The 17292-nt window shown below is 38.4% G+C and overlaps 1 protein-coding gene across 1 annotated transcript in view; it reads right to left on the bottom strand.

Moving 5' to 3' along the window:
• Positions 1 to 17292, bottom strand: part of LOC140726327 (SWI/SNF-related matrix-associated actin-dependent regulator of chromatin subfamily A member 5) — a 54475-nt gene that overhangs the window by 11829 nt on the left and 25354 nt on the right. Inside the window, exons 10-17 of the mRNA XM_073042570.1 lie at positions 12043 to 12152; positions 7785 to 8011; positions 6016 to 6137; positions 5398 to 5550; positions 2454 to 2586; positions 1768 to 1916; positions 545 to 664; positions 350 to 460 (exon numbers count right to left, since the gene is read on the bottom strand). Coding sequence (XP_072898671.1) covers positions 350 to 460; positions 545 to 664; positions 1768 to 1916; positions 2454 to 2586; positions 5398 to 5550; positions 6016 to 6137; positions 7785 to 8011; positions 12043 to 12152 — 1125 coding nt within the window. The remainder of the gene's footprint in view (positions 1 to 349; positions 461 to 544; positions 665 to 1767; positions 1917 to 2453; positions 2587 to 5397; positions 5551 to 6015; positions 6138 to 7784; positions 8012 to 12042; positions 12153 to 17292) is intronic.

Genomic DNA, 17292 nt, shown 5'->3' with positions numbered 1-17292 from the left:
CCAGATTTGTGCTTCTCTTATCATTTCCCTGACTTGTCTTGAATGCACTTTTGCCTTCATTTTGGTTAGGTGTGCTGAAAACCAACAATACTGTTGGACCTTACAGAGGTCGGTATTTATGAATTCGTTGACAAACAGGTGATTCTCCAAATTTCTACATCAACAAATTGGGTTAGTTGGTAAAGTAATCTGATAATAAATTTACTTTGAACTTTTAATGGTGAGCTTTTCAGTATGGAAATGACAATACCACTATATAATATATATTTCTATCACATCAAAAATCCTTAAGCAGTAATGAAACACACAGGTAACGGCAGGGTCTCATTTCACCAATAATCAGACTTACTTTGGGTGCTTTTGGTTCACTGACTCGAAGAGCCTCTCTGAAATATGCATCAACTGCATAGTTGGCTTTTCGTTCTCGTTTAGGGGGTTCAATCCATTCAGTTAGAGCCATCTGTGGATAAAACAGTGTTTTGGTAAAATGTTTTATATACTACACTGAATTTAAAAGTAAAAGCACAGACAAGACAAAACTCACCTTTTGTTTCTCCCTGTAGTCTTCGCCTTCAAAGTTGTACACACTGACCTCAGATTCCATGGTAAAGTTTCTGAGGGAACTTTCACCCATATTTGCAAGCTTTTCTGACAGTTCAGCTGTCTGTAGTTAAAAAAAACAAAAAGATGAGCTGTTTTCATAGGAAGATGTAAATAAACACACCACCAGATGGAGTTCTCTAGTTCCCAGAGATGGTTGGAGGGGGTGGGTCCTCTACACGGAAAGATACCAAGGTTTAATGTAAAAGCTTTCAGGATCACAGTTAAGTGCTATTGCACTGAAGAGCATTTTTTTTCATCCCCCATATACTTGTGTTTCCTCGTAGCACTGGATCATATCCACCATATGATTTTGTGACATTTAAAATATTTAGGGATTCAAGACAATCCCTAAATTTATTTATGGGATTATGGGATGAGGGCACTCTCAAACAACGCTAAGAATATGTTGCCCATTCCGAACTGTCCTTGAAGTGAGCCTTTTTTGGAGGTGTCATAGTTAACATTGCAATCCTCCCTAATACAGAATACTAATAAATAAACTATATCTACATTATAATTTGCCAGCCATTTAAATTGCCCAGGAGTCTGGATTATTTGCCTAGTTACAAAGTCACTTAGCTTTACACTGAATTATGCAATACGGTTGTGGTATCATTTTTGTGTAACTTTCAGACAGTAATTAAGCTTGCTCTGTTAATCCACTTTACAAAAAAAGCAAGATTAATTGCTAAGCAGGACTATCAGCAATACAGTACATAAACCAATGGCAATGTTTTCCTGTTGTCTACATTCTTCAGTATTGGCTTGCAGTTTAAAACACTAAATAACCAAATAGCAATGAGTCAATTAAAATAAAAAATATAATACAACAGGGGTGACTGAAATACCAGTTGCTATCAAAACAACCCGCACCTTCATGAGTTAAATTCAAGCTGGGTTTCTTTATTCCAAAGGTTTACACTGAAAATAATACCTTCATCAATGACTTGGCATGACTGGCAAATGAGGCCAAGTTAAATTAAGAGATCTACATCATTAATAATCTGAATACACAGTTTTCAGTAACTTATGCAAATATAGATTAAAATGACAGTTACTGAGATATTGAGCCAAGTCAAACTATTGTGGGAAGACTCAACAAAAGGTATCAAGAGCAACAGATTTAGACGAGCAATACTTGGGGCACTCATATGTTGATTTTACCTTCCTTTCACCCCTTTCCAATATAGCATCAACATCTTCATCTGTAATGTCACTCTCTTTGGAAGCAAACACATGGGTAGCACCATGACGAATCATCTGCAGCATCTCATCTTTTCCCAGCTTATTTAGATTCTGATCAACCAGCCTTCCTGAAAGAATAGTTACATAATTAATTTATAAAAGTGAAAGTCAATGCATGAGTAACAGGCCAAGGAGTGGTAGAGAAATGCGATCTATTGAGGTAAAGCAGTGGAAAGCATATATTAATTGGTTATTGGCACACTAATCTGTGGTCGTACAGAGGGGCTATTTGCATTTATACAAGTTATAAATATAGAATTTTAATCTATTTAGAACAGTTTAGTAAAATACAAGATTTCAGAATATTATAACAATTCATGATAAAATTTCATTGGGAATCAGAGAAACTAACTCTTAAAATTGATAATCTAGTGTCATAAATAGGAATAGTATGATATGCCATTTGATGTATGCATGATTCCCATCATAAAAACAAAGGATCCAAGTCACACTTTTTCTAGCATGAGAAATAAAGCCATGGCAGATGTAAAGGCAGAAATTTTAACAAGTTTTCTTTTAGTCAGATTTCTGGAACTTGTACCTCTTAAACCTTCAGGGATCTCTTTCTAGCACCACCCCCCCTCCAAACATAAGCAAACACAAACCTTGCTGAATTACAATAGAGTCCAATCTAAGTTTCATTTCAGCACGCTCCACAATTCTTTCCTCTACTGTGTTGTCCGTTATAAATCTGAATACTTTGACACATTTTGTTTGACCAATTCTGTGGGCTCGATCCTTAAAAAGAATTGCAGGAAAATTATCTTCAAATAACATTACCATATATTCCAGATGAGTTTTAAAGTACAAATTATAGCAACTTCTATGAAAAAAATCCCTCAACCCCAAAAAGGTTTTTAAACACAGGCAATAAGTACCGTAGATGTCGGATTATAAGCCGCTACTTTTTTCCCATGCTTTGAACAGCATTGAACATAGCGGCTTATAATAAGGTGCGGCTAATAGAAAGTTTTTTCCCATGCCGCCAAAACATTTTGCCTCGTAACAGTAGACCAATAAAATTGATGAGTAGTTCACAGAGGTCCAATGAAATTGTACGATAAATCAAGCGCACTTCACAAATTATTGTAAATCAGCCATTTGTACTCACCCTCATCAACATGGAAAACACTCGAAGAAAAGCATATGATGCAGCTTTTAAGTTAAAGGCAATCAATCTGGCGGTTGAACAAGGAAATCGAGCTGCTGCGCGTAATCTTGGCATACATGAATCGATGGTGAGACGGTGGAGATTTAATTTGGGACTGCCGCTTCAGGTCAGGAATGGCTCACGTGATATTAGACAGCAGTACAAGGGAGGGAGGGAGCGAAACTGAGGATTCCGCTGCACCGAAACTGCTAGCGATTCAGTAAACAAAAAAACAGTAAAACTCGTGTGTGAATGGTATCGGGCCAATAAGGACACAAGTGTCCGATGTTACCAAATACCGGTAGGTATAACAAAGTTTAGCCTCACCAAATATGTGTAGCGAGGGTTTGGTTTGGGGGAAAAAGGAGTATAAATAAGAGCAGAATGTAAGGGGAAGGCAGAACGCGTTCTGCAATAAAGCCACGCTGCACTGTAATCCGGTGTTGGTTGTCTCTCTTCCAAAACGAACACAGGGCAGAATTTGAAGCCCAACACGTGTAATATCTTTCTGTGTAAATATCTCATATTACAAGCGGCCGAAAATCCGGTGCGCCGAAAATCCGGTCCGCCGGAAATCCAGTGCGCCGAAAATCCGGTCCGCCGGAAATCCAGTGCGCCGAAAATCCGTTCCGCCGGAAATTCGGTGCGGCCTAAAATCCGAAGCGGCCTGTATAATTTAAAAAATGATTTTATTTCTAAAATTAGAGCCAGCGGCTTTTAATCAGGTGCGCTCTGTAGTCCGGAATCTACGGTAATATAAATTCCAGCTACGTGTGCTTCAGTAAACTGGTGAAAGTGTGAAAGAATAAAAGATTATCTGTATACTCCCAGGTAAAATGAAGAGCTGCTGCATTGAGAAGGGGAGTGGCGTGGGAATTTGGGAAAAAAATCCAAACTCATATTTATTGTATTTGTTCCCTTTCAGAACAGTTTCTTACAGTTGTTGTTACAACAGAAAATATCCTGATTTCAAGAGTCCAAACCATCAACCAGAAATATGAACTGTTTCACTTTACAGTGATGCTGCTCAATTGCTTATTATTTCCAGAAGCCATTGAACGCTCCATTTTGTGTACTGGAATGCCAGAAACTTCACAAGCCCACGTCTAGAAAATAATCTATGCCTTTATTCCTTTAAACAAAGTGGATGACCATACACTTCCTCTTACATTGTATTCCACCTGCCACTTTGTTCATTCTCGCAATCTGTCCAAGTCCATCTGCAAACTCCCTGCTTCCTCAACACTTTCTGCCACTCCACCAACCTTTGTATGGTCTGCAAGCACGGCCACAAAGCCGTCGACTTCATCATCCAAATCATTGGTGTATAACATGAAAAGAAGCTGTCCCCATACTGACCCTTGCGGAACACTATTAGTGACTGACAGCAACCAGAATATGTCCTCTTTATTCCCACTCTTTGTCTTCTGCCAGTCACCCAATCTTCTATCCATGCCAGTATCTTTCCTGTAATACCATGGGCTCTTATCTTGTTAAGCAGCCTTATGTACAGCATCTTGTCAAAGGCCTTCTGAAAATCCAAGTAAACAACATCCACTGACTCTCCTATGCCTATCCTGTAATTTCTGCACAGAATTCCAACAGATTTGTCAGGCAACATTTCCCTTCAAGGAAACCATGGTGACTTTGCCCTGCTATATCATGCACTTCAAGTATCCTATAACCTCATCCTTAACAATGGACTCCACCATCTTCCCAACTACTGAAGTCAGGCTAACTGGTGCATAATTTTGTTTTTTTTCTATCTCCCTCCCTCAAAGAGTGGAGTGACATTTGCAATTTTCCAGTCCTCCAGAACAATTCCAGAATCCAGTGATTCTTCAAAGATCATTATGTCTCCATAATCTCTGAGGTGCAGTCCATCTTATCTATCCTCAGACTTTTCAGATTCTTAAGCACCATCTCCTTAGTGATAGCAACTAAACTCAGGCTAGCTTACCCAACATTTCATATTTTCTCTCTCTATGACTTTTCTAGTTGCCTTCTGTAAGCTTTTACAAACTTCCCACTAATTTGGCTAAACAAGACTAGCTTAGATGGGAATCCTGGTCAGCATAGAGCAGTGGACCAAAAGTCGCAGTTCTGGTGTATAACTCTGTGACGGGATCTAAGAACTTTAAAGGAGTTCACTCTTTATCTCATTATTATACTCAGAAGATAAAACTTAACATTCATCTCCAGATCATACACTAAAATTATGGCATTGCTCAAAATTCCAAAACAAAAAAAAAAGGAACTTCAAACACTTAATAATCCAACCTTTGTAGGAAGGGTGAAAATATCTGTATGCTTCTAATTAACTGCTAGAATTCATTCACCTTATAGTCATGGGTTACGGAACAATTTTCCCCCTGAAAATCCACTCCTTAATAACTTACCATGGCCTGTAGGTCAACCTGAGGGTTCCAGTCAGAGTCGTATAGGATTACAACATCCGCTGTAGCAAGATTTATACCAAGACCCCCAGCACGGGTGCTCAACATGAAGATAAATTTAGTACTTCCAGGAGTATTGAATGCACTAATAGAATCCTGAGGGGATGAGAGAGAAAAAAAAATCAAACCAGAGAACTAGACAGCAGAATGTGGCATAATTGTTACAATTTACTTGAAATTTGTTCTTGTGAAAGTACAAAAAGGTAGTAATTGCAAATTACATGTTCATGGGTCTTTGTTCAAAATACAAACAGCAATTCTGTAAATGAAGTATAACAAGGTTCATAACTGCAACATTGATATAATGAGCCTTGTTATAAAATGAGGTTGGGCTAAACTGCTGTTTTGGATATACTCTGATATCATGTCCATCCAAGGCAGAAGTTAGGCAAGTGTTAGCCTAATTTAAAATGCTGGTCATTTATAATGCAAGCGCTAAAGCTATCCCCTGACAAACGTGCCGAGGTTCCAATACAAAAATATAGAGCTTTGGATAATTTAAGATGGGAACTTTACAAAAACAAACACCAAACTCTGGAAGGTACAAGACCAGAAATATACCTGTCTCTCAACGTGTGGAGTCTGCCCATCCAGTCTGCAGTACTCATAGTTTCTCCACATACAATAATCTTCTAAAATATCCAGCACTCTTGTCATTTGGCTGAAAATCAACACCCGCGAGCCTATAAAAATTGCATATCAGAAAATCTAATGTGAAACATTGCACGGATTATGATATGGTTCAAAATTCATACTGATTGAAAGATAGAACAAATAAATTTCTTCACTCATGCTAATGACAGAACTTCCAAAAATTTTGCAAGCTAATTAATAAGTGTTGAGTATAAATTGGCCAAATCCAATTAACTCACTGCATATACATCTCGTAGTATTTGAACTGACTGTGAATTTGTTTTTAAAACAATATATCCAAATGTATGGAATAAGAGAAAATTTGAAGATTTTAACTTGTGGATTTTTTTTTGCCCTTAACATAGTTTGAGCAACAGGGATAGAGCACAAATTAAGAAATGATTGCAATCAAACATCTATTCTTCCTTCTCCCAACCTCTTAACGATAATCTGAAGAACAAATACTGATCCAACTGCCTTTTGGATTTAGACCAGAGAATGGATGGGCTACTATCTTGCAAAATTTATTCTCTGGTCCTAAATCAGTCAGCTCCATAGGGAGTTGAAAAGTTTAATGATTTAAAGTTTCAACTTTGCTTGAAAATTCAGGATACCCATCTGCACCACTCAATGTTCATTATCCAAATAAATATTACGTGGCACTCATACTACTTTTAACGTTGGTTTCATCTTTAATCTTGACTCCTGCATTCACAAGCCCAGCTTTCATACTCAAACAAAATCTTAAAATACTCCTCTAAACACTTTCCATTACATATCTGTTTCTTGAGGTAGGATGTCATGTCTGATTATCAGCCATGTTATTAATTTAAATTAAGCCCTTGAAAACTATGTTGACTGCAACCCAATGAACTAAAGAAAAACGATTTCCAAGCATTGTACTTTAGATACTTTCAAAGTAGAATAAGTAATCACGATCCAAGTCTTTGTTAACCTTGTCTTACAGATTTTCTGTGCCAAACATTCTGGCCATCTTCATTTACTGGTTCCAAATCTTCCCACCCAACAACTAATTTTTGGTCTTGTGATATGCTGCAATTATTATGCTTTGGAAGCCTGGTAAAGCTGACCATTCACATTTACATGATCAGGGATCTGGGGGGGGTGAGGGCGAGGTGGAGGTTGGTGAAGTCCCATATTTGTTGGCATCTTTTGGATAAATGGGCTAGGCTACTATTTAATTTTTCACCAACTTCCTTGTTTCAAGGAATATAAAATTATTTGAGCACTTGAGAAGCATACTTCAGAGAGAATCTGACTTCATAGTTGAATCTGCCTCTTACAAAACAACACTCTAATGTTCCACTAAAAAAAGCAATCTCCAAAGAAACATGTCGGCATTTTTCAGTGCGCTAATCAAGTCTGAACAAAAAAAAATCTAACCCGCTATTCCAGCACTTCTCACATAATAAAAAACTTTCAACTAATTTCCTGCATTATGGCCAATTTTATTTTGCTTCTGCCTTATACCTAAGAATATTGGATCTATTGTATCCTCCATTTCTCCTTTACATTTATAGTATTTATGAAAATTTATGAATACCATATTTATGAATATAGGACTAAAATTCTCCTGCAACCATTTTAAAACATATCCTAACAGGACCAGAAGATACTGCATTTTATATAAAAGATCAATAATATAATAAACAGGGTCAAACAGGGTCTCAGCCAACCTTGCTCCTTCACTCTTGGCAGCAGTTTGTCCAATACCACCATCTTTCCACTGTTAACCACGAGGTGCGTATCAGTAGTATAAGGTGGGCCGGGCTCAGCTCCATCAAATAGATAGGGATGGTTGCAACACTTGCGTAGCTGCATCAGTATGTTCAACAGACGCATTTTGTCCATTTTCCCTGAGGAATTAAGGATGTCAATATCCTTCATTAAAATCTTGGTGTACCTGTAAGAAATATTACAGTTAACTCAAATTTAGAGAAGTGATTTTTGTTTTCTATAGCTCTTTAAGAGAATATTCAATAGGTTAAAGCTGTTTGAGAATGCAACTAGGACAAAGTCTAGAGTCCCATCTTGGCCCTCAGATCTATATGTAGCGATCAGTATGCATCTCCCCTCTTCGACAGAAAGTACATTCTACAAAGTGGTAGAAAAGTGAGGCAGCCAGGATGTGTTACTGCATCTGGATATAACTTGGAAGAAAGCATTAAGAAATGCGTACTCAAAAAAAGTGTAATAATTATTCTGGGACAAACATATATTACATGAAAAGAAGTTATCTGGCTCAAATCAACACACACAAAATGCTAGAGAAACTCAGCAGGTCAGGCAGATCTACAGAAATGAATAAACAGTTGACGTGTTGGGTCAAGACCCTTCTGCGAGACTGTAAATGAAGGGGGAAGACAACAGAATAAAAAGGTGGGGGGAGGAGGAGGATGATTTCTTGAAGGCGACAGGCGAAGCAAGTGGGCAGGAAAGGTAAAGGGCTAGAGAGGAGTGTGCACCATAAGAGAAAGGGAAGGAAGAGGGAACGCAGTGGGAGGTGATAAGCAGGTGAGAAAAGGGGCCAGAGTGGGGTATGGGGGAGGGGGGTGAAGAAGAATTTTTATCAGGGAAGGAGTAATCGATATTCATGCCGTCTGGTTGGAGACTACCCAGATGGAGGTGGCATGGTAGTGTAGCAGTTAGCATAATGACAGCGCCAGCAACCAGGGCTCAATGCTGCTGCCTTATGCAAAGTATTGATAGGTTTTCCCCTTAACCAGATGCTCCGGGGTCCTCCCACATTCCAAAGGCATATGGGTTAGTAGGCTAATCGATTACATAGGTGTAGTTGGGTGGCGTGGGCTTGTTGGGCCAGAAGGGACTGTTACAGTGCTGCATCTTCAAATTTAAGAAATTTAAGGGAGATGAGAAGTGGAGATGTGCAGTGGAGAGTATACTGCCTGGTTGCATCACGGCCTGGTATGGAAACACCAATGGCGTTGACAGAAAATCCAGCAAAATGTGGTGGATACAACCCACTCCATCAAGGATAAGGCCCCCTCTCCCACATCTAGCCAGACCACTGTCACAGGAATGCAAAGCAGCCACTACCAAGGCCGTGCTCTCTTCTTGCTGCTGCCACCAGAAAAGGGGTACAGAAACATCAGGACCCACACCGACAGAATCAGGAGATCATCAGGTTCTGAGTCCGAGGTTAACTTCACTCGCCCCATCAATGAACTGTTCCCACAATCAATGGACTCACTTTCAAAGGACTGTTCATCTCCTACTCTTGACATTTATTGCCTGCTTGCTTGATTTATTTATTCTCTTTTGTACTTGCGCAGGTTGTTGTACTCTACATATTGGTTGTTTGTCATGTTGGCTACTGTCTTTCATTGATTCTACTGTTTCTCTTGGAATTACTGTATATGCCCTCAAGAAAACAAATCCCAGGGTTGTATATGGTGACGTATATGTACTTCAATAAAAAGAAATTACTTTGAACTTTGAAGCTAAGCTCAGTACCTGCAACTTTAATGGAGTTATGTTTAAAAAACTGAAATTATGACCTTACTCTGGGAAAGGTCCAAATTCACGCATTTAAAAACAGGGGGTACTACCTAGAGAAATCAATCAAGTGACTAATCAAATACAAACAATATACAGATCAAAGAAAGGGAACAGTATGGAATCATAATTTTATTCCCGAGTACACTGGGTTCACTCAATCCTCAAATGTTCCCAATGTTTTGGTGTGAAATACTTGAAGGGATGGAATATTGACAGTGCGCATAGGGAGCTCTCTCAGTTAAGCATTGTCATATCTTGTTTTGTCAGTTTTGAAGTGTATCTGTCTCAAATTCAGAATGTTAATTTTATAGCCCATCATTGTCCTTTTCCATAACTACAATGAAGCTTGCAGAATTGAGCCAATTTTACTTGAAGAGGGGCAGTATTTGGCCTCATCTAAGGGAACATAGCTCCAAGTGGTTGGCATATCAGTGGGAATACATTTTGAAGACAGTAACTTTAAGACAGATTTCAAAACTGGCAAGACAAGATCTGACAATATTCGACTGGAAGAGCTCCCTACAGGAAAGCCTACAACTGACAAGCGGGAGTCATTCAAAAGTGAAATAGTGAGTGACCAGGGCCAACACGTTTCCAAAAATATGAAAGTGAGTGGGGCCCAGGAAAAAGTGTAAATCATTGAGCAATAGAGGGGCAATCTGTGGTTGGAGCCAGAATACTTGGATAAGGGCTAAATGAAAGCTTTAGAAAGGAAGTTGTTGGGGCTCAGACACGATGCCACAGCTAAGGCACTGGATGATGCATGGACAGCAGATGTGGTACTTCTATTCCGTATGAGCAGCAGGAATAAGCCCACTAATTATAAGCAGGCAAAAGGATAATTGTTTATTCATTTCATAGATGTTGTCTGACCTGCTGAGCTCCTTCAGCATTTTGTGTGTTTAACATCACCGGTTATAATGTTTGCTGTCATAATTCTAAGTGACAGGATTAATTTACATGTGGAACATTAGATAATGATCAAGGAAAGTCAACAGGATTTTATTATGGGAGGAGGGAGTCCTGTCTGACCAACTTGATTAAAATTTTCAAAGATGTAATGAAATGTATTTTTAAGGGTAATGTGGTTGAAGAAGCATATTTGGACTTCAACAAGGGCTTTGACAAGGTCCCAGAGAGGAGACTCATCCAAAAAGTTAAGAGCTCTTGGGATTAAGGGCAAATTGGATCACAAGATGGCTTAGTAATGGGGGGGGGGGGGGGGGGAGGAGTGAGAAATCGTAGAAAGCTGTTTTGTGATTGGAGGCCTGAGACTAGTGATGTATGCAGGTATTGGTCTTGAGATCCTCACTGCTTAATATTATACGCACAAGTGGATCAATGTGAGTGTCAAGTCTGGCCAGTAAATTCGCATGTGGTATGAAAATGATCTTCATAATAGGATCACCTTAGTTTTTAGGACAACACTGACGAGTTACAAAGATGAGCAAAACAAGATAAAATTTAATCCGAATGAGTGTGAAGCAATAGTTTTGGCAGAACTATTCAACTACAATAGACACAATGAATGATAGGATCCAGGACAATAATGGGGAAGAGGATTATTGGCGTACAAACCCAAGGTTCTTCATAGATAAAGTGAAGAAAAAAAAACAAGATTCTTGCCTCCTTTAGCACTGGCATAAAAACAAGGGCAGGAAAGTTGTGATACAACTATACAAAACATTGGTTACGCCACAGCTAGAGTAGTGTGTGCAGTTCTGGTTGTCACACTATACTATAGGATGAATACAAGCATCCTGGAGAACATAAGATACTGTTTCAGTTATGAAGGAGAGAATGTGGAGACAGAGTATTTTCGTTTGAGTGGAGGAGGCTGAAAGGGGATCAGTATAGAAAATGAGAGGAACAAAATGTAGTGGTGAGAAACATTCTCTCCCACAAACGAAACCAGGCAGCACAGTTTAATAAAAATCAAGAATCAGAACCAGGCTTACTATCACCATCATATGTCATGAAACTCAGAATCCGGTTTATCATCACCGGCATGTGACATGAAATTTGTTTAACTTGTTGTTATGTGGCATTCTAATACATAATAATAAAAATAAGTCAATAAAAGCTAAAGGAAAGAGGTTTAGAGGATATCGAAGGAAAAATGTTACATTCCCACACTCCCACCACCAAGCAGTGTGGCTAGAATCTGGAATGGTCTGAGGTGGTGACAAAGGCAAAAAACTTTATATTTGCACTGTATGTAAATGAGTACTTAAATCACAAAGGAAGAGAAGGTAGCGGGCAGAATATTAGAAATTAGAATGAGTGCAGATGAGCATGGTGGGCCAAGTGGTCTGTTTCTGCCTTGTATGACTGTGACTAAAGCAAAATAAATTGTGCAAAATTATACCACGCTTCATTATGCAATATGTCATTACTTGCAGGTTGTATACTCACCATTCCCGTTGCATTTTGCTGAGGCCTACATACATTTTGACTTCTTTTTTTGGTGGTAGACTCTTCTCTACCTCAGCCTTAATACGTCGGAGAAGAAAGGGTCGCAATACCTAATTCAGGTTAGAGTACATGCTCTTTACACACTGATGGTGCCAATGGAGGCAAGTAAAAGAAAGCAATTACAAATGCTATATATAAACATTAGAAAAGTGGCTTAAGATATATTTTACCTTAAGGATTCAAGTACTTCTGCAGATATAGGCTAAGAATTCAGTCAAATGGACACACCCACATACGCAGCCAAATTCAGGTCAAAAATATTTCACGTTAGATGCAATCTATTTTTTTGCAAGATCACAGCCTCTAAAGCAGAGGAAGTTCACAATGGCGCCCATAGACAATGCCAATTAGTTGGAATTAGTTTGAGTATAATTAGAATTATACATTTGTGAGAATTTATGAATTTTCTTCAACAGAACAAACCCAGACCCCCAACCTAGTTTTTATATTAAGTAGAGCATAGAGAATCTTCAGTGTCTTCCCTCATTCTTCAAAAGTACTTGATCATGAAAAGATCATATTAAAAGTACTACATCATGAAAAGAAATATTAAACATTACAAAAATTCTGGTCAGAGGCAGAATTAAAGAGAATTCAGAGTTTGGTTGAAAAGGCACAGCGAGGAGCAAACAAAAGAAAAGGATGGAGATCTCAGGAGATTAAATAAGGGACCACTATAACTAGAGAACAAGTTGCAAATGTTGTTTCCCAACCAGGATTAATAGTCTTGAATTTGGTACAGGTGGGATTCAGGTTCCAGTTTATTATACTGGTGCAAAGTGGTTGGAATAAGAACATTAGAACATAACTGAGGCAATAATGGCACTTTATAGATAGTAAGAGGTGACTTGATGGATCAACAGAAAATCAGAATGTTAGTCTGGTATCAAGGGGGACAGAAAGGATATAGACATCAGACTGTGACCAGAGTCAGGAATAAGACTTATAGTGTGAACAAATTTAGCCCTACTTCAGCAAGTGAAAAAAAGACAATGAGAAAAAAAGTTAAAGAAAAAACAAAAATCAAAATACCCATTTAGTTTACCCCATAATACCAAACAAGTGTTTTGGAATTTGAAGCTCAGAAATTTCCCTCCTCCAGAATTAACAACAGTTCCACCAGAAGTGTGGCAGTGCCCAAACACTTCCTGAGTATCTAATTCATAATTGGAGTTCAAGACAACCCATGGACACGCCTGATAGGCCACATTGCTGACACTGGGGATCAGTGGCCAAAAGGACAAAAATAAATATTGGAGATCTACATCATATTATCTCTGGAATTATTAAAGTTACAGGTGGCAAATTACTGGCACCCATATCCAAGATGGCAATAGTATGCAGTGCTATTCTGGATTGTTTAAACCTCACTCATAATAAAAAATGTTTATATTAACTGCCAAATGAAGCAATGAATGATATTTTACTCCCAACAGCAGTGAGATGTTTTCACAGGAAATGTCTCACGCTGGCAGGGTGCCACATAGACAAATGCGAGGATAAATGACAAGTTAACCTTTCAAAAATTCTTTCTGTGACAACAGATGGTGCGGGCAACAGGATTGGTAAAGAGGCAGGTTTTGTCAAACTATTTGCTAAAAATTTTGAGCATCCACTGATATTCTATATGTACATTCTATAGTACACAAAGAGGTTTTGTGCAAAAGCTGGCCATAAGGAAGTAACAAAAATTATAACCAAAGTATTTAATTTTATTTCTAGGTGTGTTTCAAAAAAACTTTTAGTTTACAAAGCAAGGTGAATTTGATGCACACAGCTACTCATGTACTTGTCCTTAAATGATTTGTTGAGTGTTTAGATGAAAAATTTCTGTTTTTGTTGAAAATATACTTATCAAGAATTATATGACGTTGTGTGGATTTGTAGATATCTCTTCACATTTGAACACCAAATTACAGGGATCTGGCAAAGCACTGATGTTATGCTTGATAATATAAAAGCCTTTGAAAACAAACTGGATGTATTTAAGCGTGAAGCCGAAAATGGCAGTTTTAAATATTTCCCAAACCTAAGTAAACACATGACAGATATTCAAATTCCTGAAATGACAGACTTCCAGAGCTTTCCAGTGCAATTTTTGAGTATCACTGGTTCAACTATTGAACAATTTTCTTTAAAAATAAACTAAATTCCAATCATAAAAAGAAACTGCAAAATTCATAAATCAAGCAAATAACATTAGACAAACTAAATTTCAAAATGTTGTAGTGGATTGATTTCGATAATTTCTTAATACAACTGATTGATTTACAAAGCAGATGTATTTGGAGAGACAATTTGCTGACTTAAAGGCTGAAACTAGAAAATAATGAAGGGGATTTGTCAGTAACTGCATCAAACTATAAAAGTCCCAACAATGAGATTCTGAAACTCTGGATTCCCTTCTTGAAACTATTAACTATCTTGCATTTGCCTTCCTCACCACAGACTCAAAGTGCAATTAACCTTTAGGAACTCCTACACGAGGACTCCCAAATTCCTTTGTACCTCGATTTTTAAATTTTCTCCCCGTCAGAAAATAATCTATGGATTTACCAAAGTGCTTGACCATACACTTCTAGAGACTATAAGATTCCTTAATTCCCATTCTTTGCCTCCTGCCATTCAGTCAATGCTCTATCTATGCTAACACCTTTTCTGTAATACCCTGGGCTCTTATCTTGATTAGCAGCCTCATGTGTGGCACTTTGTCAAAGGTCTTCTGAAAATCCAAGATTCTCCTCTACCATCCTGCTTGATATTTCTTCAAAGAATTCCAACAGATTTGTCAGGCAAGATTTTTCCTTAAGGAAACCATGCTGCCTTTGGCCTATTTGGTCAGGTGCCTCCAAGTTTCCCCAAACTATATCCCTAACAATCAACTGCAACCACTGAGATCAGACTAACTGGCCTATTATTTCCTCTCTTTTGCTTATCTCCCTTCTTGAAGAATGGAGTGATATTTGCAATTTTCTAGTCCTCTGGAACAATGACAGAATCTATTGATTCTTGAAAAATCATTACTAATATCTCAGCAATCTCTTCAGCTACCTCTTTTAGAACCCTGGGTGAAGTCCATCAGGACCATCTACCTTTAGACCTTCAAGTTTTCCAAGCATCATCTCCCTAGTAATACCCCGACACTCTTAAACTTCCAGCATACTATTAATGTCTTCCACCATGAAGGCTGTTGCAAAATATTTATTCAGTTCATCTGCCATTTCCTTGCCCCCCATTATTATCTCTCAAGAGACATTTTTCAGCAGCCCAATATCTACTCACATTTCTCTTTTACTCTTTATATATCAGAAAAAACCTTTGGTGTCATATTTGATAGTATTGGCTAGCTTACCTTATTTTATCTTTTCCCCCATAAGTTTTTTTTAAGTAGCCTTCTGTCGCTTTTAAACATTTCCCAATCCTCTAACTTCCCACTCATTTTTGGTCTATTATATGCCCTCTCTTTTGCTTTTATGTTGGCTTTGACTTCCCTTGGAAGCTATGGTTTCCTCATCCTTCTGATAGAATACTTCCTCTTCTTTAGGATGCATCTATCTTGTGCCTTCCAACTTTCTCCCAGAAACTCTGGCCATTGCTGCTCTGCTGTCATCCCTGCTAGTGGCCCCTTCAAATCAACTTTGGCCAGTTCCTTTCACATGCCTCTGCATTTCCCTTTACTCCACTGTAGTGCATCTTATTTTAGCTTCTCCTTCTCAAGTTACAAGGTGAATTCTATCATATTATGATCACTGTTTCCCAAGGGTTCCTTTACCTTAAGCTCCCAAATCGTATCTGGTTCATTAGGCAACACCCATTTCACAATTGCTGATCCCCTATTGGAGTCAAGTACAAGCTGCTCCGAAAAACCATCTTGGAGGCATTTCATAAATTCACTCTCTTGGGATCGAGTATCAACTGGATCCAATCTATCTGCATATTGAAACCCTGCATGACTAATGTAACATCCTGGCAAATAACTCTCAACAGGGTTTTCTTACACTTACAGTGTCTTAACTCTACCCACGATGATCCTACATCTTCCGATCCTATGTCACATCTTTCTAAAGATTTGGTTTCATTTTTGCAAGAACCACTACTCCTCCACCTGTCTGCCCTTTCAATAGGTTGTGTATCCTTGGATATTAAGCTCCTAACTACAATCGTTTTTCAGCCATGACTCCATGATACCCACTTCATACCCGCCAATCTCTAACAGCGTTACAAGGTCGTCAGCTATTTTGTACGCTGCGTGCATTCAAATATAACACTTTCAGTCCTGTATTTGTCACTTTTCAATTTTGTCCCCCTTTTACACTGCAACCCATCCTACTGACTGCAATTTTGCAGTATCATCTTTCTGTCCTTTCCAACAGTCTCACTACCTCTGCTTGTAAAACAAAATTCCTATTCTTAGCCCTATCACTCTGGTTCCCATCCTACTCGTGTGTAACACAGGCAGCAATCCAGAGATTGTTACCCTACAGGTCCTGCTTCTCAGCTTTCTACCTAGCTCTTCTAAATTCTCTCTTTAGGACCTCCTCTCTTTTCTGGCCCATGTCATTGGTACCAATATTCACCAAGACATCCAGCTGCTCACCATTCCCCTTTTGAATTTTGTGGACATGATCCAAGATATCCCTGACCCTGGCACCTAGGAGGCAACAAACCATCTTGATCTCTCTATTGAGTCCATAAACTCTCCTATCGATCCCTCTAACTATGGAATCTCCTATTATTACTGTATTCCTCCTCTGTACTCTTCCCCTTCTGAGCCATTGTGTCAGACTTAGTGCCAGAGACCCTGTTGTTGTGGCTCCCTTTGGTAGGTTATACATGATGTACAATAACAATACTATGTAGAAATTATGTTATCTCCAATTGTCCTTACAAGATTAATACTAATAATTTTTGAATAGGTTTTATAAAATGCTTCATTTTTAGTCTCCGCTAAACTTTTAAAAGTAAAACTAATGAATACAGCAAATAAGCAACATTATTCATCCTCATTCCTAAAAAAAAAGCCCATGATCATGGTTACTAATTCATTAATCAATGATAATCTCTGCTCAAAATTATCATGGCACATGAGAACTTTTATTAAGATTATTGCCAATTTGGGCACGTGCTCTCAAAAAGGTTCACCACCCCTACTATAGAATTTCATCTCCCTACTGTCTCATCTACTGTTCC

This window comes from Hemitrygon akajei, chromosome 4, assembly GCF_048418815.1.
Source record: "Hemitrygon akajei chromosome 4, sHemAka1.3, whole genome shotgun sequence".
Taxonomy (NCBI): Eukaryota; Metazoa; Chordata; class Chondrichthyes; order Myliobatiformes; family Dasyatidae; genus Hemitrygon; species Hemitrygon akajei.
This window is presented reverse-complemented; position numbering and strand designations above follow the sequence as displayed.